General features: G+C 36.3%; 1 protein-coding gene and 1 pseudogene across 1 annotated transcript in view; one reads left to right on the forward strand and one right to left on the reverse strand.

Annotated features, from left to right (window-relative positions):
- The window catches only part of DNAH11 (dynein axonemal heavy chain 11), a 195,441-nt gene that overhangs the window by 13,555 nt on the left and 160,137 nt on the right, over positions 1-21,749 (reverse strand). Inside the window, exons 69-76 of the mRNA XM_087948111.1 lie at positions 19,560-19,730; positions 17,388-17,510; positions 16,715-16,908; positions 15,904-16,052; positions 14,116-14,243; positions 11,123-11,350; positions 10,101-10,292; positions 4,775-4,894 (exon numbers count right to left, since the gene is read on the reverse strand). Coding sequence (XP_087804237.1) covers positions 4,775-4,894; positions 10,101-10,292; positions 11,123-11,350; positions 14,116-14,243; positions 15,904-16,052; positions 16,715-16,908; positions 17,388-17,510; positions 19,560-19,730 — 1,305 coding nt within the window. The remainder of the gene's footprint in view (positions 1-4,774; positions 4,895-10,100; positions 10,293-11,122; positions 11,351-14,115; positions 14,244-15,903; positions 16,053-16,714; positions 16,909-17,387; positions 17,511-19,559; positions 19,731-21,749) is intronic.
- LOC113418882 (elongation factor 1-gamma pseudogene) lies at positions 6,539-7,422 on the forward strand (annotated as a pseudogene).

The following is a 21,749-nucleotide window of genomic DNA, read 5'->3' on the forward strand; positions in this document are numbered from 1 at the left end:
TTCTCTTACTATTTTTTTGCTTATTTTAACTTTTATTTCTGGTCTGTCTTTTACAGTTATGTTTTTGGTGGGTTGAGCTATAGTTTCTTTTTGCGTGAAGACGGATGCAAAGAATGAGTTAAGCAGTTCTGCTTTCTCTTTGTTGCCTGTTACTTCCTTGCCGTCTTCTCTCTTTAGTTTTTTTCTTGTTATTTATATGTTGGAAGAAACTTTTCAAAATTATCTTTGACTTTTGTTGCAAGTCTTTGTTCATTCTGAGCCTTTGCTATCCTGACTTCGTCTTTGCAGATTCTGGCTATCTGCTGATATTCTGCCTTAGTTGTATGTCCTTCTATCCATTTTTTGTACTTTTCCTTTTTTTCTTTTGAATATTCCTTTACCACAGCCAGTCCTAATCTGCGTTCCTTCAGACATGAGACCAATATCTAGATTAATTCAGCCAGCATAGGTATTGATGAAACTTTTGACAATTGAAGACCATATATCAAATAGTTTATGAGATGAAAAATTACCTTATATCTTTCTAACTTCGTTCTCATGTTTACAAGATTTCTGGAGAAATTGAAATGTCATCCAGTGGTTGTAAGAAGGGGATAAGGCTATTCCCTTTTGGTGTAATACCGCATTTCTCTCTTTGGATCCAATCCTGGTATTCAGTCATTTGAATTCACCAATGAAGAATACCTTACAGTGCAAGCATAATAGCCTCATGTACAGGAAAGTTGTTTTGTTAGAGTATCCTTCCTTATTTCAATCTTCAACATTCATGGGATGAGCAGAATCCATATTCTTTATCTTAAATGTTGCCATCTGATGGGACTTCAGAGTCACACCTTCTCAGTGGCCACTCAAGCCCTTTGAAACAGACTCCTACCTGAAATCTAAGTGATCCCACCCTTTTAGCCTTCCATGTGACTAGGATTACTTATCTTTCCCCCAAACATTGGGTTAGGATAGGGATTGAGCTGCCAGATTGTTGGCCAGTACTGGAGGGAAAGGTATTTTTGTTTTTAACCATGTTTGTATGGTTTGTTTGTTTGTGAGCTATCTAGAAACATTATATAAGATAGGCAGCCATGTAAGTCCTGCACATTAATTAAGTAATTAATGGAAAACTATTTTGGAAATCCAGGACCACAAAAATGGAACAACTTGAGCTGTTGAAAGGAGGAAAGCTTTAAAGGTTGATTAAAATGTCAAGCCAATATTTCTGCTACTTTTCTTAGATTAGGAGTAGAGATGCCCAGCTCCTGGGGAACTTTAGGCTTATTAACTTATTCTCTTATCAGCCCTAATGTATATAATTATTATGAGGAAACCTGGAAGCAAACAGCTATGTAGCTCCCAACTGAAAAGTAGAACATACATGTTAGATTAGTCCTTCCTCAGATCATTTCACAGTTTACCTAGTTGTTCAGCATTTATTTCAATCAGGATATTGTTTGTACGTAAATTTTCTATGGATATACATATGCCCAGGGGTGGGATTCAATCGGTGTTACTACCGGTTCAGTGACTACGTCAGACTACGCCTGATGCGCGCTGTGTGTGCGTGTAAAAAAACCTTAAGCTGAGCCACCTGGACAGCTGAAAAGTGCAGTGCGCAGGTGCGCAGTGTTTGAAAAGCCTCTTTTTTCCTGCTTTTTCAACCTCAGCTGTGCCGCGTAAAGCAGCTGAGGTTGAAAAAGCAGGAAATAAAGGACAGGTAAGAGCCCGGTGGGTGGGTGGGCCAAACAGCAGCAAACACAGAACCGGTTCAGTGTCTGCTGCTCTTCAGAGCTACTGGTTCCTTAGAACCGGGCAGAACCGGTAGCATCCCATCCCTGCATATGCTATAATTTACTCATAATCCTAAAGCAGAGAAGCTTTTGCTCCCAAAATATGCCCAATATTCCAAGTAGAACATGGTGGTAATATACAACCATATCCCTCCCATTTTACTAATCATCTCATTTAGGTGAAACTTTAACATGAGAACAAAAAATGCATAGGAAATCCTGTAGTTCTAGATCTTTATGTTTGCCTGGCATTGAACGAATTTTTGTTTCATGATTTATGTGGGGAGAGACCATTGTTCAATTAAACCAAAAGATATTATTCTGTTTTGGAATATTTAAGTAGACCCACATTCAAGCTTGGTTAACCAAAGGCATCTAATTTCCATCATTTCTTTCAGGTTAATCCCTATATTTGACACCTATTTGAAAGAAAAAACAGGCTATGAAGGTTAATGGACTACCTCATCTAGAAATAGCAATTCCTACCCTTGGGCTAGATACAGACGAGGTACCGATGGAATGAGCTTCCCACGCTGCCCCCTTGACCTCAGCTGTCATGTAGAGAAATCAGCTTCAGTGGAGGTCAGAAGTACAGTAGTGTTTATCTTTCCCCATCTCCATGGTAACTCACTCCTAGGCTTTCCAATTGACTTCCAATTGTGTTAAACTGAATGTGGCTTTCTGACATATGAAAACCTACTCATTAAGGAGCGAATAAATGCAAGCAAACTCACTTTGCTTTCATCACGGGAGACACTTCCAACATGAGATGGTGAAGATGGAGTGGCCTTAAGGCTCTCTGTATTCTGTATCACAGATGAACTTTTGGTGCTAGATTTGCCCTCCCCTCCTCCCACCTCTAACTCTATGCCTAATATTTGGAAAAGACAGTGTGCTAAGGCTGCAGTATATACCAATTTGGTATTTTTACCCCCTTAGCATCACTGCAGTTTCACTAGACATGATTCTGACTTAGGCTGTAATCGTAAGAGCTCTTTTAGGATAGACCAAATGTGGTTTAATTCAGTATCATGTTTCTTTAAAAACCAAGGGCTAAGCAACACAACAACTTTCTCCAAAAAGTGGTATTTAGACATATACCGACTTTCTGAATATTGCATATTGTTTTCATCACTAATAGATCCTGATATAATCTTATTCAACTTTAGTTTATTTATACACTTTAAAGCCTGTCCAGAGTTGCTGAAGAACCAGCATGTTGTGATAGCAAATTCTGCATTTTTTTCTGTGTGAAATTCTTTCTTTTTTGACCTAAATTTCCCATTATCTGACTTTACTGTAATTATATAAACTTCGATTTTGAAAGTAATTACAGGTAGTTCTTGACTTGCAACAGTTCATTTAGTGATCTCTCAAAGTTACAATGGCACTGAAAAAAATGACGTATGACTATTTTTTTACACATTTAACTGCTGCAACATCCCCATGGTCACGTGATCAAAATTCAGACACTTGGCAACTGATTTGCATTTATGGCCATTGCAGTGTCCTGGGGTCATGTGGTCATCTTTTGTGAACTTCTGACAAGCAAAGTCAATGGGGAAGCCAGATTCACTTAAGAACTGTGTTACTAATTTAAGAACTGCAGTGATTCACTTAGCAAGGATGGCAAGAAAGGTCATAAAGTGGGACAAAACTCACTTAATAAATGTCTCACTTAGCAATAAAAAAATTAGGCGCAATTGTGACCATAAGTTGAAGACTACATTATATAAACTTAGATTTTAAAAGTATGAAAGTAAAAGGAATTTATGTAACCACTTTTTAAAACTTCTAGTCTGTACTTAATCTTTTTGTTTTCATAAACTATGAAGTCCTCATATGTTGTAACCTTTCTTTGTAGAGGAGTGAGTCATTCTAGATCCCCTTTTCAAAATTTGACTAGCTGCCTTTTGTTTATCTTGTTCGCTGCATACTTTCTGAACTGCAGCAATCAATGATGAGTGATACAAGTCTTCATCAAACAATTAAATGACTTAATACATTTGTGTTTCAATTTTAATTCATCTCGCAATGACCCTCAATATAAGTAAGTACACTTCTTATTGCAACTTACTGTTACAACACCAAACACTCTATCAAAATCACTTATCAATATTTTAACAGAATAACGGAATTTAATGGGACTGTGGAGGTCTTCTAGTCCAACCCCCACTCAATCAGCAAACTCTATACTATTTTAGACAAATGATTGTCCAATCTCTTCTTAAAAACCTCTAGTGTTGGAGCAAAACTTCTGGAGGCAAGTTGTTCCACTGATTCTAACTGTCAGGAAATTTCTCCCTAGTTGTACGGCTGGTTCTCTTCTTGATTACGGTAGCTTCCATACATTGCTTCTTCTCCTGCCTATAGATGCTTTGGAAAATAAGTTGACTCACTCTTCTTTGGGGCAACCCCTGAGATATTGGAACAATGCAATCATCCCCAGTCCTTTAAAAAAATTAAACTAAACATAGCCACTTCATATAATCATCCTTTGTATGTTTTAGGTCTAGTTCCATAATTGTATTTATTGCTCTTTTCTGCACTCTTTCTAGTGTCTCAATATCTTTTTTAGATTATAGCAACCAAAACTTGATGCAATTTCCAAGTATGGATGTTGCAGCAAGGCATTATAAAGTGGTACTAACACTTCATGTGATCTTCATTCTGTCCTCTGTTAATACAGCCTAAGACTGCATTGGCTTTTTTGGAAGTTGCAGCACATTTTAATGCAAGTGTAAAAATTATTTTCAAAATGGAGTGGCTCTTTCATTTAACAAGCAATAGTTCCATTTTGAAATCTCCAAATTAATAAAAGGCAGCTAAACTGCTGCCCATCATACATCTAATGTATCATCAGCATGCATTTATGTCTATGTATTCTTTCTTGTCTATGTATTTCTTTTTTTCTCTCCATATAAAATAGCGTGTATACAAAGTCTTGCCAACAAAATGAAGCCAACAAAACCTCTCCCATTGCTATAAATTATTACCAGTGAAGGTTTCATAAATTCTTCCAAATATGTATGGCACAGTCTGCGATCCCAGTTATCAGTGATGTGTCCACCATACATAATCTCACCAAAGAGATAACACAAATCTTCCCATGGAACCTATGGACATAATCAAATCAGTAAGAATAAACTTGTCTTCTAAAGGACAAAATAATGTTATTTGTGATCATGGTATTGAACAAAATTGGTGACTTCATCAGCACAACAACAAAACTCTTAAGCCTTTAAGATTTCAATAATTGTTATGCTCTACTATACTTTTGGTTTTCATAAAATTAGATTTATAATTGGAGCATGAGAATAACCTGCTCTGGAAACATGTTATATAGTAATGGATTATCTTCTGCAGTTATTAGTGTGACTCAGCACATAAAACATAATAGTATAAAGAAAAAGCAATGATTATATGAACCAAATTGCTGTGAATTTTTAAAATGTCCTAATGTTTTTTTAATTATTTCCTTAATATGAATTGAAACATTTTCATTTCTGGAGAATAATGAGCATGTTATGTAATGTGCTGTTTCAGCAAAAAACAGACATGTTCGTATTCCAGTAATTTCATCAGAGTGATTTATTAAGATGAGGCTTCTTATATTTAAGAAAAAATATTTTTGAAAACATAGTTAAAAGAAACCAGTTCACTTGTTTCAAATAGGATAAATTCCTGAACTTTGATATGAATCACTTATGTATTCTATCCTGTAGAATATAAATGTAAATTTCTAAATTCTACAAAATTTAGAATACAAAATGTTTTCAGCAAGGAAATGAATATATATATTTATATATATATAATCAAACTATATTAATTTCCAAGTCTATAATTTTATACTTAAAACATCAACACCAATTTGCTAAAAAAAAAAAAGGACAAAAACGTTCATATGGTATGTAAGACAATTTTAAATACAGTAGTCTTACATCAATAGCTTCAACGTCCTATCAATATGTAAATTTCAACTCCCAGGGTTGAGGCCTCCATAGCAAGATTGGCATGATTACATTGAACTTACATAAGCCCACCAAAGGTCTTGAATATAATTAAATACAGATTTAAATATAAAATCAATTTAGTCATTGTCTTTTTTTTTTTGGAAATGTAACATAAAAGGGTGTCTAAAAAAAGCATAATTATAATTATTAATTATTATTAAATTATAATTATGATGAATAGATATAAACTATACATAACAGTCAATTCTGGAGTGGCAGGACAATAAAATAATTACATGAGAGATCCTGGTGCTCTCTGAACTTAGATGTTTTCTTGCAGACGTTCATGATGCTACTTGGTCTGGGTAATGAAATGTCTGCAAGAAAACAACCAATCTCAGAGACTACCCTCTTAAACACATTCTTCTTCCTAAAGCACAAGAAAAGAACTTGCTCTTAACACCTTATTGTGACTGTTCCTTCAAGACACCTGGCAACCATGTGGATGATATAGTCTGTTAAGCCATTTATACATTGAATTGAATTGGATTGGCATCCTTCAGTCTCAAGACTATGGTATTGTGCTATGAAACTGGTAACTGCCATTTACCATGTTGTTTCAATGCTGTATGCAAAGCTGGAATGTCCTCTCTAGAGCACGAGGCTGGGTAATTTAATATGGAGGATAAACTGTTACCCAAGCAGCAGATTCCCCCCTCTCCATTTCACTGAAATACTCTAATGGAACGGCAGAGCTGATACAATTAGTTCCAGCTACATCACATGAATTACCAGAACATGATTTTCCTATCCTCGCTAAGATGGCGGTGGCCGGGACTCTCTACAATTACCCCAAGAACTGGTGAGCATTCAAAGTCCTCATCGCTGCTCAATACAGCAGGGCCAAGATCAAAGTCCTCTCCATGCCGCCCCAGTTCCACTTCAGGCAGACCAACAAGACTCCTGAATTTCTGAAAAAATTCCCAGTTGGAAAGGTTCTGGCCTTTGAAGGAGAAGATGGATTTTGTATATTCGAGAGCAACGCCATCATGCACTACGTCAGCAACAAGGAACTACGAGGCACAACTCAAGAGGCAGCTTCCCAGGTCCTTCAGTGGGTGAGCTTTGCTGACAGTGACATTGTACCCTCAGCCAGTACCTGGGTCTTCCCCACACTTGGCATCATGCAATATAACAAGCAGGCTACAGAGTATGCCAAAGAGAAAGCGAAATGGATCTTGAGCCTGCTTGATTCTCACCTGAAGACCTGCACATTTTTGGTTGGGAAGCGTATCATGCTGGCAGATATCACAGTGGTCTGCACTCTGCTCTGGCTTTACAAGCAGGTGCTGGAGCCCCCCTTTCACCAGCCGTACGAAAATGTGAACTGTTTGTTTGTGACCTGCGTAAACCAGCCCCAGTTCAAGGCCATCCTGGGGGACTTGAAGCTGTGTGAGAAGATGGCATAGTTTGACGCCAAGAAGTTTGCAGAGAACCAACCTAAGAAGGAATCCTCCAAGAAGGAGAAAACGCCGAAGGAGGAGAAGAAAGTAGAGAAGAAAGAAGAGAAGAAGCCGGAGCCAGAAGAGGAGTTAAACGAGTGTGAGCAGGCCTTGGCAGCCAAGCCCAAGTCCAAAGATCCTTTTGCTCATCTCGCCAAAAGCCCCTTCATCATGGACGAATTTAAATGATTGTATAAAATCACGAACTGCTTCCAGCACTCCAGCTCTGGATTTTTCCTTGAGGTTGACTCCTGAAGCCTTTTCCAATAATACAGTGATCCCCAACCTTTCTTATGCCGCGGCCCGGTATCCCCAACCTTTTTATGGCGCTGCCTGGTACCGGCATTGTTGGTTTCTCGCTTATCTTTGAAAAAGTGCTTCCGTGACCTCACCGGAAGCACTTTTTCATCAAAAAGATGGCGGTGTTAGCACTTCCAGTGTGCTTTTCTGCAGAAATGGCTTTCACCCGGAAAAGCTCACTGGAAGCAGCATGGCGCCATCTTTGACAGTGGTGCTCCGTGAGCTTTCTACCTGGAAAAGCTCACTGGAAGCACTTTTCATCAAAAAGATGGCGGCGCCCAGCAAACCAGCTGACCGGTAGGACTTGTTCCACGGACCGGTACCGGTCCGCGGACCGGTGGTTGGGGACCCCTGCAATAATAGATACAGCCATAAAGCATTGGAGGTTTGAAATCAGTTTCGCATCTCCTAGAATAGGGGCCGCCAATCTTTTGGACCTCAGGGACCACCAAACTCATAATTTTAGATCCCAGGGACCACTAACTGGTTCTGTGGGTGTGGCCTAATTTGTGGGTGTGGCTTGGTGGTCATGTGACTGGCTGGGCCTGGCTTGTATGTAAATATTATAAGTATTTATATAAATATTGAATTTTTTAAATAAAAAAGCAACTTTTACCCAAAATCAGGCAAAGCAGACAGGCAGATTGAGTTGCTCACAGAATCACAGATTCATTCGAAGATCTATCTATCTGCCATCGGCTGGCTCAGTCTGTCACATAAAATTTGCTTGCAAGCAAACTCATAAAATTTGCTAGCAAGCAAACTCACAAAATTAACTCACAACATACCATGTATGTAAATATTGGATTTTTTATAAAAAAAAGAGCAACTTTTACCCAAAATCAGGCAGATTGAGTTGCTCACAGAATCATTCAGTGATCTCTATCTGCCATCGGCTAGCTCAGTCTCTCAAATTTGCTTGCCATGAGTCCGCACTGAATTTGCTTGCAAGCAAACCTTCAGTCCTAAGTTTCAAGCAGAGCAGAAGATCTAAAAACTAGCTAGAAAGCAAGAAATCCAACCATTTCCTGCTTCCTAGCTAATATGAATCTCCCAGCACAGCAGAACAGATGACGCTCAGAAAAAGGAAAAATAGCAATTTAACAGGCAAGTTTACCGGGTAAGGAGTGAGTGGGCAGGGAGGGTTCCCATGGGCCCTGTGGGTGACGCAGCCTTGTGTTTCTGCGCAGCCTGGATTAATTGCTTTGGGGGTGCTCTGGGGGTGAGATTTCTCTGCGGCCCACCAAAATTTTCTCATGGCCCACCAGTGGGCCGCGGCCCACTGGTTGACAACCGCTGTCCTAGAAGATGGTTCTACTGTTTTATCTGCCGTTGGGGCATAAAGCCCTCTTCTGCCTTCAAAACTGTTGACCATCTTCACCTGTAACCCTGGAAAGGAGCCCTTACGAGGTGCTACCAGCTGGGCCAGATGGACCAAGGTTTTTAAAGGAGGTATTACTTATATACATTTATATATGTGTGTAAGAATATTTGTAAAGGTACATGAATAAAGGCAATGGTTTTATGGAATTTTGTGGAATTTGAAAATTGACTTCACTAACACAATGCTTTATAAATAGGTATCTATATTAGTTAGCAGGAGCCTTGAGTCAGTCACTTTCTTTCAGTTCTAGAAAGATTGGCAAAAACCTTATCAAGGTTTTTCAAATGTGGTTTGCCATTGCCTTCTTCTGACTGGCCAAAAGTCACTTAGCTGTCTTCTTGCCTAAATCAGGACCAGAACTCAACATCTTCTAATTTCTAGCCTGATGCTTTAACCACTATATAAAACTGGCTGTCATTTGTCATTATTTTATTATAACTTACCCAATATAGATATTAATTTATAAAGAATTATGGTAGTGAAGTGTATGTTAAAAAAAATTATTTCACAAGTGCCACAAAATTTGTTGCAGTAAAGCTTTCATCTTTATACATGTATCTCTACAGATATTCTTACACATATGTATAAAAAGCTCAGAAGACTATATTACCGACATGAATGGTTTTTCCAACTGGCAACTAATCATAAAGTCATCTAATTTTAAACCCGAATTCAGTGGGAATGTGCCTAAGAAAGTCACAACAAGGTGGCCTTCTTAATACATAATAATGACACATGGAAGAAATGCACCATTATTTATATATGTAATGTGTTCTAAATTGTTTTTATGATCAGAATTAATTGTAGTGATTATTAATGCAGTGTTATGAACTGTCAGATCTGCTATATGTAATTATAGTTGTACAAATGCTTCATTACCTGCCTAATGAATCTGGCACATATGCATGTATAAACCACTGTTTTTGCTAATATAATGAAGGACAATTTTATTTATTTATTTACTTGTTTGTTTATTTTAGCTAAGCCAGTATCACTGAACCACTTCAACCTATGTTAGTAAGTTTACATATCCTCTATGAGAATTGTTTGAACTGCCTGATCAACAATAGGCAAATTTCCATCTACTTTTAAAGGCAAAATGATTACATTCTTGTTTACTCATTTCTAAATACCCAAAAGATATGCTTTTGTCAATAAATTACTTAAATCTTTTAGTTCTTACTTTAGTGTTTGCCTCTAAATAATTGTAGAGCACATTAACACAGATGGTGAGGTCTCCCATATTAAAAGGGTATCTTCGATTCCATCCTTGAGGTCCAAATTTTACTCTCCCAGCAACACAGGTATGAAAATAGCACAGAGAAAAGAAAATAGTTTTGAACTCCTGTTCTCGTGTACACAACTCAAGTGTATCCTGATAACAAAGAAATATGAAAACAGAATATTTGTATCAAATCACATATCAACAAAAGGTGTTAGAGTTTACAACTGTGTTTTCTATATATAAGCAGTAATTACATTTTTCACAAAGTGTAGAGTCTAGGAGCAAAAATATGCAAGTATATTCAGTTTAGCAAAAATGTTTTTTAAAAAACAATAGAATTGTTACCACAGCAACTGAAGCATCAGTAAAATGTAAGTGCTATTATATTCCTATTTTTAATATAGGCATGATCCACTGCACTATTATTTGGCAGATTAGACATTACTCAAAACTGCATGCAGTTTAGGATAACACTGCATTCCTCCATGTCATCTATCTAATATTTCAGTTATAGACCAGATATAATTTAATGGACAGGCTGTTTATTCCATTTGGGCCCAACAAACCTATTCTGTTTGCTGCCCATCTGACTGCAAAAACGGACTGACTAAAAGCATTTAGCAGAACACTATATATATAGTAAGTAGCATCCTAAATCTCAAACATAATATACAAATTACATATAACAATGTATATATAAAACTATGCTAGACGCAGCTATTTGTCATTAACTGAGATGAAAAAACAGATCTACTGTACATGCTTCCTGTCCTAGTGATATTATTCTCAATACTGTAAAAGGCTATGTAATAAGATGCCCGTTTCCCTTTTTCAATTACAAAGTGCTTCATTTATGTAATTCCTTAAATTTCTTAATTCCAGAATAGATCATCCTTTAATACAGATAGAACTATTGGTTGACTTTTAAGAGAAATACATACGCACACATACACACACACACATACATGTAATATTATTACCTGGTCAAAATTGTAGAGAGCAGCATGAAGGTTAGCCAACATTCCTATAGGAGGTTCATTAATAATTTTAATAGAGTTTTCTAAAATTCCTTGAGGTATAACATGCTCTTCAGGAGTTGGAGCAGGCTCAGCACTGATAAAAAGACGATAGTCACAGTGACTTCCTTTGCTGTATTTATCCACAAGTATCTCCAAGGTGCCCAGCCATTTCACAACAAGATGTATATTCTGTTTAAGAAAAAGCAAAACATTCATGATAAATACATAGTTATCATTTAGAAATGGCCCCAGCTAATAATATTATCAAGTCCTGGCAAAGCTGGGTAGCAATTATAAAAACAAAACAAAATCCAGAACAAATTGCCTTTGGTAAATTCACAACTGTAATTTAATTTTAAATTATAAATGTAATGAACAGTTGGGTTTTTTTTTTACTACACTGTATTTTAATATCTTTCATATCAACAAGAACTTCATTATCTCCAAATATTTAGTAAGCCAAGATTTTGCAAAGAATAAAGGGAAAAGAGAGTGATGCCTCTCTACAAAGCTCTGAGAAGGCACTCAGAGAAATTTCAAGAGATCATGGCTATTACAAATAACAGTATCTTCTCGTGCCAACTGTTATCTATCATTAATGTGAGGTCAAACAATATCTGAGACACAATCAGAGGTGGTATTCAGCAGGTTCTGACCAGTTCTGAAGAACTGGTAGTGGAAATTTTGAGTAGTTTGGAGAACCGGCAAACACCACCTCTGACTGGAGATTTTACAGTATCCTTCCCCTGCCAAGCCCACCAAGCCACGCCTACAGAACCGGTAGTAAAAAATTTGAATCTCACCATTGGACACAATGGGTGAGAAACCAGAGGTGGGGACTAAATAGATCTTAGAATCATGCCTTGCCATTGAACCTGAAATCCCCAGAATGAATTTTATAGTCTTTGCTTGTAAAGCAAGTCTGTTTGCCAACAAAGGTAATGCATTTGTGCTGTGGAAGGCTGGATCCATTCTGCATTTACCAGAATATCCTAAATACTTGGACATTTTTTCTTTTAACTCAACTGTAGAAACCATTTTGCCAAGGTTGGACACAAAATGGTATAAAACATTCGCAGATTCTTTGACAACCGAGATTGCAGAATCACAATCATAAGTGCATTCCATTTGCAGTGACAACTAACATGATAATAATGTCATTGTAACTGGGATTTTGCCAGGCAAAATAAATAGCTTTGCCCTCTCATGTGCTTATTGTAGAAACAAAGCATATATTAAACTGGGGGTCAAGAGAGTAATTCTGTGATATTATCAATTCCATTATTGGCATTTTATCTAATTTCTATTTAGTTAATTTTTACAAATGATTTAACATATCCAGTAATAAATATTTATTAAAAGGCATTTTATTTTACATATATTTGTTCCCCAATATATTTATGTATTTTAGAAGATGAAACACTGCATAGAAGATGGGTGGTCTTCAATCTCATTGATCTTTCATTGAATGACCATTCTAAGTTACAATAGCATTGAAAAAAGTCACTCAGAACTGGTCTTTAAACTAATGTCAATTGCATCATTCCCCATGAGCATCTAATCTAAATTTAGGTGCTTGGCAACCGGCATGTATTCACATTGGGTTGCAGTATTTTCAGATCACACAATCACTTGCAATCTTCTAAACAACTTCTGATAAGTAAAATCAAAAGGAGAAACCAGATTTGCTTAACAACTTAACAATTAGATGATCCACTTAATGACTGTAGTGAGCTACAGTGAAAAAGGTCATAAAATTGGGCACAACACACTTAGTGAAGGAACTGCCTGTCCCACTGTGGTCATAGGTCAAGGACTATCTGTAATTCTCTTACAATCTCTATTTTAAAATTCAGCCAGCATTGAATTATAGAATTAAAGGAAAATAGAATTAGAAATAGAAAATAGAATAGAAATAGAAAATGGTTTGCACAGTTGTTTTATATTTTACTAGAAAGCCCCTGGTCCATTGGGTTATTGTTCCAGAGATATTTCCTTATATAAACAAGGCAGGCAGCAAAGCAACGGGAGCATTGATTTTCCATGGAGAAGCTGGCAGGGAATATTGGAAACATCCTCCCCTCCTTCCTCTTCTTTCAGCAATTCAACAATCTCATCTTGAATCCTATCATTGGAGAGTATATTCATTCTCAATTCTACACTGTCTTAAGAACCATGAAGTAAATTTAAATACATTGAGTTGTTGGTTGGGCATGCTTGATATAATGATGGATTTGCCCTTGAATAATCAGAAAAATTCCATCCATTATTTAATAGAAGAACTACTTTGTCATCAATGGATGACATTTGCAGGAGACAGCTTTGTATTGTCTGATGTTCTTCTTGAACTCCTTTGAAATAAGTTCATCATTGCTATATAGATTGAGGAATTCATTAGGTAGTGGTTGCAAATTGCCTATCTTGACCTTTTCCAAGCTGTAATTTTTAAGTTATACAGTGCATTTGATTTGTATTCGGTTTATTAACTCTTATTTTTTGACCAAAACTTTTGAAAAGTATAGCTCAAGTCCAGGACTCAAGATTCCAAGGTTTGTTTGTTTTTTTGAGATGTATTTTTCTTAACATAACTTTAAGATTGTCCACTCAAATGATAGAAGACAAGAGCAAAAATAAAAGAAGTGATACTAAACCACTTTCTCCAGAACAATACCACCCCAAATTTTATGACATACAATAACTTTCCCTTATGCTTTCTGCCCCAATCAGCAGTTTGCTATGGCTAAGAGCTTATTTTAGTTATAAGGCAAAAAAAAAAAAAATAGCCCAAGAAAGATTCAATTTTATTCTGCAATAATTAAGGCTGAACAAAAAAATCTGTTTAACACAGGGAGAAATTGCTCTCTCTCAGAAAGCCATTCCCCTTTTTATCACTTCCATTATTCCTATGAAATGAACTGTATGAAGGTACATCAATTGTATTGTTTTACATTTACCTGGAGAATAACCCAGTGTCCATGTTTGGCAGCTTTTTCTATTGCCTTCTCTGCCACAATCTCTTGCCCTTGTCCTAAAGAGATATTATGAAGTTTCCCACAGTCAATTGTGAAGCCAAGTTTCTTGCCTGCAAGTGGGGCGACAGGGGTGGGAGTGGGGAAATAAATAAAAGTAGAAAAAGGGAGAGGGTTGCAGGAGAAAAGAGGATAATGCACCAGTAATTTCTCTATCACTGTAACAATGCACACATGGGCTTTTTTGTGAAGTACTTCAGTCAACCCCATTTCAACAAGCAAAATTGTGAGCTCTCAAGAGCAGCCTTATGGCTAATATTAGAGAAAGAAAGCTACAGAAATCTGCTCCCTTGGTTTTAAGATAATGAACCTTTTGACATTTTGATAGATGCGAGGTATTGTTACCAAGCTTTATAAAGTCATACAGGGGGTGCAAGTCATTTCCCTTATAAAAAAAGGGAGCAACATGTGGTAGCTATCACATCAGTTTTTTAACTGATTGGTTCAGGAGGAAAATGTGTTAGTTTCTCACCTTGTGAGGCCAGGGTCTAAATTGAGCACAGTCAGGTCACAGCTGTATTAACCTGGTATTCTCAGCAGAGTCAGTGGAGAATAGTAATCCTAAGTACAATGCGACAGTTTCTTACACAATGAATATAGTTTGTATAATGACCATTATTTAGTCACAGGGGGCGCAAGATTACATGAGCATAGAGAAAATTGCCCTCTGGCCCTCATCTAGTCAAAAGGTAAGGAACAGCACAAAAGAGCCTGCATTATGCCAAGCAGAGGAATGTTCAATCTAAAAATTTCTTCATACTGCAGCGTTAATAGCTGCACACTTTTTATCCACTCTTCCACGGTGAATGATGGTTTAAGGCAGAGAGGAGGAAGTCTTTAAAAACTTAACTCTTGTTGAAGAAAACAATTGCAAATTTAAATCTGCTTTATATCGGGATAATGCTTGTTTGTGGATTTTTTTTTTTGGATGGTGGTGAGCTTAACATGTATTAATTAAAGACTAACTGCTGTTCTAAGTTAGAGTAAGAGCTGCCATTATTACCAATAATAAATTAAGGGAAATTTTGTGGAGTTTGCAATCCAACATTTGGAGAAACGTTTTGTTACTAGCCATAGCAAAATGCAGAATGCAAAATCATGATCTAAGACTCTGAGATACTGAGCCATGTCATGTCTTGTTCCCCAAATCCCATTGATTTTCGCCTATTTAAGTCAATGGAGTTAAATAAATAGGATTACTTGAACATATAAATATAATAAATAAATATCAGGATTATATTTTAATATATGGACTTTATGTCTTGAATTCAAAGTATTGATCTTTCTATTATTTTAAATACTATATATATTTTAGACATATTTCTCTATAAATGATGCTGTGGAAAATTACTTCAACACATGTTGCATGCTTTCCATTAAAATGAATGTCTTTTTATGACTCTTTTTAGCATAAATTTTCCTTATTCTCCCAATCTAAATCAAGTAGTTTTTAGCTGATAATATTTACATGTTCGTGGTAGTTGTCCAGTAATTATGACAACAAAAATTTAATCTTCTATTCAGAGAAGGAAATGTAAAAAATGTATATATTTTACTAATGAATGAACTTCATGTATTGCATTCCATGTATTTCAACTTACATGTATTTGCATCTGTTAAGTTTTTGAAATTGAGTGAAAGGAAAATTTGCATTGCTGAATTTCCAAATGCACAAATTTTAAACTAATATTCATACAATAACATAAGGCTCACCAAGTGTTTCCATGTCTTTCAGAGGGTCCACCCCAGGGGAAAGAATAAAAAACACGGGAGTAGCTGGACTGCTTTCTTCATAGGACTTGGCCAAGTCTATTCTTGTGCCTTCCACATACTTCGAACCTAGCTTTTCTTCTACAAAATCTCTACAGTAATACGTACATACATAAAAATCAGAGTTAGAAACTATTAGCCTAGGTCCTAGTTCACAACCACGAAGAGCTGGCTGAATTGAAATTTTAAATCCATAATTATGAAGGCTGCTCCTATGTAAAGTTTCCTTCATGTGAATCATTTGCCATATGAATTTATATAACACCCCATGTTCTATCATAATAAGCAAGCCTGAAAAAAAAGATGAGATGGGACAGATAGATCAGCAAGATAAGCACTTAGATATGAGTAGATCAACATTTTTCAAACATGGTTCTAAAGTAGTGCTATCTAGACATATATTTACCTTATATGAACCTTTCTAAATCAGATTCATTACTTTAGACTGGGGTCCCCAACGCCTGGTCTGCAGGCCACTACCATTTCATGAGTCATTGGGAACCAGGCCATGCAAGCAGCGAGCAAGTAGGTGAAGCTCCATTTGCACATGTGTGGGATTAGATTATGTGCACAAAATAATCCCCTCCTGCTGCCACCACCACCTGCTGCTGTCGGTCCGCGGAACCAGAAAGATTGGGGGCCATTACTGTAGATCACTTGGAATGCTAAATGGCATATGATGAGGATGACCAAACATATAGAGAACAAATACCCATAGAAACTTTGCTCTTCTTCCTCAAATCAGACATTATACCTTAGAGCATAAATTATCCGATCTGGGCGCAATGCTCGTAGTATAATAAGTCTCTCAAAAGAAGTTTTATTTTTCCATTCCTGGGGTAGTTTTTCTTTTTCTGGACATTCTGATTCCACCCATTTTTTCCATCTCTTGGCAGAACCTTCAATGTCTTTATCTAATCCTCGGAATTCATCCACTAAAGCAATAGCCTGCAATACATAATGTAATGCATGAATTGTTGGCTTTCAAATTATTAGGACCAAGAAAGAAAAATTATCATATTTATCAACAATCTTACTGCAAAGTTACTATATGGAGTTTCAACTATAAGCTATTTTCAACTATATTGGGTAAAGGTTCCCACATCTTAAGACCCCAATGAATGGAGAAAATACTAAGTCATGTTTCAATAGACCTCTTACTTAAGATTTTTAAAACAATAATTATTTAAAGCCAAAATAGAGATGTAACATATAAAATGTAGTATATAAATTGAAAACTGTATTTACTTCAAAGCAAAGCAACTTTAGATCAGTATATATACTGCATTTAAATGTTGGTAAATTAGGACTCTGAAATAAAGATGCACATAATTAAGTTAAAACTCACTCAGACATAGGAAGTAGTGCATTTTTATAGTATCTGAAAATGAAAAATAATATCTCAGAAAAAATATTTCTATACTTACCTTAATAGCACTCCATGGTTGAGTTGTTAAAAAGTCAACTGGAGTTTTATAGGTATGTTCAACTTTTAATCGTAGCAAGAAATTCAGCATGGTAGGTTCAATCTCTTTATTCCTCAACAAAATCTAGGAAGTAAAGAGTGAACAAAAATATAAAACTAAATTTTAGATTTGCTCTGTTGATACATACTATTTATCCATTTATTTGTTTTATGAAATTTATAGATCTGTTATAACTGCGGGTATCTAAGAAACATTTTTTTCTATTATAGGTAAAATAGGTATAGGTAAAAACGACCATTTTAAAATTTATTAAAGTTTAATAAAATTAAATTTTATTATAAGATCTTTAACCAATGGTGGGATTCAAATAATTTAACAATCGGTTCTCCTAGGGTCAGGTTGGCTGTCATGGGAGGCATGGCCCAAACTGACCCTGGGCGAACTGGTTTTTAAATTACAACACACACGCCCCACTATCAAAGTTGATCCTGGGTGCTGCGCTGCAATGAAGAAATGGGCAATGGAGCAGCCAGAACAAGGGAAGGAGGAGGAGCAAGAAAAGAAAGAGGGAAAGAGGCCTTCTCCTTCCCTTGCACTGGCTGCTCTGTTCTCCGAGCATTCGAAGTAAAATGTTCCTCCCTCCTTTGCCTGCCGTATTCTCTAGCTGCTTCTTCCCAAAAGGACTGCCTCAACCATTTGTCTGGAATGATCTAGGGTCTCTTACTTGAGCAAGGTAAGAGCTCCAAGGTCCTTCCCAACTCGGTTACTCTTGTGTTTGTTTTGTTAGTGCCAATGCCATTTCTTATTTTGAACTTAGTGATATCTGTAAATAAATCTGTCCAAATTAGTTAGTAATTAAATTAACGGAATGCTATTTTGCCTCATGTATGTGGAGCTGGGCTTTGGAGAAATTAGTGATAAAATGTTAAAATACCTTGAAATATTTTAACCACAAAATGACAATTTTGAATGTTCTAACTATAAAATAATTAGGTGAAATTAAATTTTCTTCAAGATGGAATAAAGAATACTAGTGTTTCTTCATAGATGAAAACAAACAAACAAACAAACAAACAAACAGGTGGTCTATTTCTGAATATCCTGTTCTAGGTCCTACAATTTATTTTTGTTCAGCAGCTTGTAATTGGACAACTTTTCCCTCAAGATCTCTCAGCCTAACTAATTTAGCAGTGGGACTTTAATGCTATTGGTTAGACTGGATAAGAAGATGTGGAAACAAAAACAACTAAGAGGAAAATAGAATTTACCACTATCTTAGAAATAATATATAAGAGAGTAAGGCAGAGTAATTAAAAGGAAAATAAAACTTTTTGTTGCAGGAAAGTTATAACTGACATGGATTGGTAGACAGATTATACAGAGTGTTTTGTTCTATGTTTTATTTTGCAGATAGATAAAGCAAAAAAAAAAATAGGTACACATTACGGTACTTTGTACATGTTTCAAATTCTACTGATGCTGGGTTAATTGCCCAGTTTCCTTGTGCTTCAACAGCTATTTATTCTAGTTTTGCAAAAGTTAAGTCTTTTTGGTCTAAATTCTTAAGATGTATTTATCAAGCTCCTTAGTGTGTGTCCAGTGCCATTCTTATATGAAAGCAGGACTACTTAAAGCTGGATGAAGCACATGGATTAACATTTTTGAAGTTTGGTTTAGGCTTATTTTCCCCATTATGGCTTCTCTATATGCACTAATGTTGATGGGCTATCACTTAGCCAGGAAGAATCATAGACATAAAATATTTAATACAGTGCATTAAAATACCATAGCCCAATTCAGGTTTAATCCTAAATCCACATTATTTCCTATGACAAAAATGATAGACACTTTTAATTTTTTCCCCACTGAAATCTGGAACATTCAAACCATTACAAATTTTATTCCATTAGAATACAAACAACTTGAAACACCCAATAACATATTCTGAGTGCAACTGTTTTGTTCCAAGTTCATAGTGCTCCATTTTGTATATTTAACCAAATAGCAATTGATTATTTGGTTGCCAAATCTATCCTGCAACTTTATATGTATTATTAATGTCAACTCAAATAGTAAAAATTTGCAAACTGCTGATTTACATCAATAAATGCAACTTTACTGGCAATTGTAAAATGGCAATGCTAATAATAAGAACGATTAAACTTTTCTAACCTGAAATATTGCCTGGCCAAGAAAAATAAGTTTGTCCCTCTCAAAAAGTCCCTGGCTGATATAAATGTAGGTGAAATACGTTATGGCTTCTGTCAAGTTGGAGATGCGTTCCTGGATATCATCTGATGCTTCAGCTCGCCCAATAGCTTTATGAAATACATTGTTGAAAGCCTAACATACCAAAACAAGAAAACATTCTCTCAAAATTTCTTTTGGTAGAGTATCTGGCAACTTAATAATATGTTCTGTAATAGGCATAAACATTAAGGATATTATAGCACAAATTAAGGATATTATAGTAATTATAGTAATACAGTTTTTGTGAATGAAATATAAAAACTTCTTAAAATATCTCTTCCAAGTTCCAGAAAGGGAGTATATGAAAGGCAAGTGAAGATTTGGATGTGATGTGAGATGATTTTGTTATAAAGTGATAGGTTTTACAACACTCAATATTGTTCTGGGAAAATATACGTTTTTAACTTGAAGTATTTGATGAATCTAAATGGTTCAATTATTAGAAAGAAGGAAGTAGAGCTTCAGGCATGTAAAAGAAGTTGATTCTTTAATTTGCTATTATTACATTTCTGTTGCCAGGAATGGAACAAAACTATTTGTGCAATTTGATTTTTTTAGTGTCAGAAAAGTCTTGAATTGAGAAAGAGAAGCAAAAATTTGTGGCTTTTTCTCAGACCTGAGTTGTAAATGTGTTTCTCAGACCCTGGTTGTACTAAGTACTAAGTACTAAGCTACAAAGTTTTAAGAAATGGATGCATTGTGAAGCAATATACTGGAATGAGTTTTGTGTTAGAGAAAAATGGAGTTGTGATATATATTCATAATTAGATAGACAGACAGAGATAGATCACACACATATACTATACACATACTATACACCCACATCCACACAGAGTATATACACACACACATACACTGCAAGGCAGTGGGTTAGCTTAAACAAGAATGAAGAGTTAGAAAAAGAATAAATCAAAACAGATTTTCCTTTACCAGGGAGACAAAATCTGTTGATTCTTGAACTATGTATAAGGAAGAAAGAATCAGAGACAAATGCCTTAAAATACTAAAATACTCACTGTCTTTGAAGAACCAAGTGGAGCTATAGTATGATATGTTCATAAAGTACCAGACATTTTTAATTTACTTAAATCCGTTTGCAAAACTCTAAGCGAGGGGAAATAATCTAGACCAGTGGTTCCCAAACTTTTTCGGTCCACTGCCCCCTTGGTGCTACAAACTCATCTTTGGTGCCCCCCACCCAGGGGTGGGATTCAAATTCCTGTGGGTGTGGCCTTATTTGAGGGTGTGGTTTGCTGGTCACATGACTGGGTGGGCGTGGCTTGCTGGCCATGTGACTGGGTGGGTGTGGCCAGGTGACTGGCAAACCAAATACAAGTGGTCCTCACTTAATGACCGGTTGTTTAGCAAGTGTTCTAATTTATGACTGGCCTCCCCAGAGCTACTTGACCAGTTTTTGGAGTTTTGACAGCTTTAGATCAGGGGTCTAAATCCCACCCCTGCCTGTGTGTGTCTGAGAGAGGGGGAGAGAGAGGTTGGTTCAGATCTCTCTCTCTCTTTCCCACCAACGCCAGAAAACTACCGTCAGTCAAAATTCACATTGGTGGTCTCCGGAATTTAAAATTATGAGTTTGATGGTCCCTGAGGTCCAAAAGTTTGGCGACCCCTGATCCAAAGGGAGGAGCCTGAGAGAGGGAAAGAGAGAGAAAAGAGAGAAAGAGAGGAAAAAAATAAAGAGAAAAGGGAAAGAAAGAAAAAGGGACAAAGAAAGAGGAGGGATGGAAGGAAGGGACAGAAAGAAAAAGAAATAAAGAAGGAGGGAGGGGGGAAGAGAAAGATAATGAGATATCTATTCTAGTCCAATCACCTGCTCCAGGAGGTTAGAAGGGAGTGTGTGTGTTTGTGTGTGTGTGTGTTCTCCTTGTAATTTACCAGTACATTTTGGTTTTGCCTTCTTCAGAATTGGCACTGTAATATATTGGACAAAAGTAATTTTTAGGGTGGAGATCTGGTCCAATGGATCTTGTTTAAAGCCTCAACAAAATGTGAGAGCTTCCTGATAGTCTTGACCATGTTTCGTCCACAAAACCTTTAATAGAAGCCAAAGATGTTTCAATGTGCTGGCAAAGATGTTTCAATGTGGAAAAGGGCCTC

This window comes from Notechis scutatus, chromosome Z (genome assembly GCF_049901735.1).
Source record: "Notechis scutatus isolate UNSWTSFEM ecotype Mainland chromosome Z, rNotScu1.2, whole genome shotgun sequence".
Lineage (NCBI taxonomy): Eukaryota > Metazoa > Chordata > Lepidosauria > Squamata > Elapidae > Notechis > Notechis scutatus.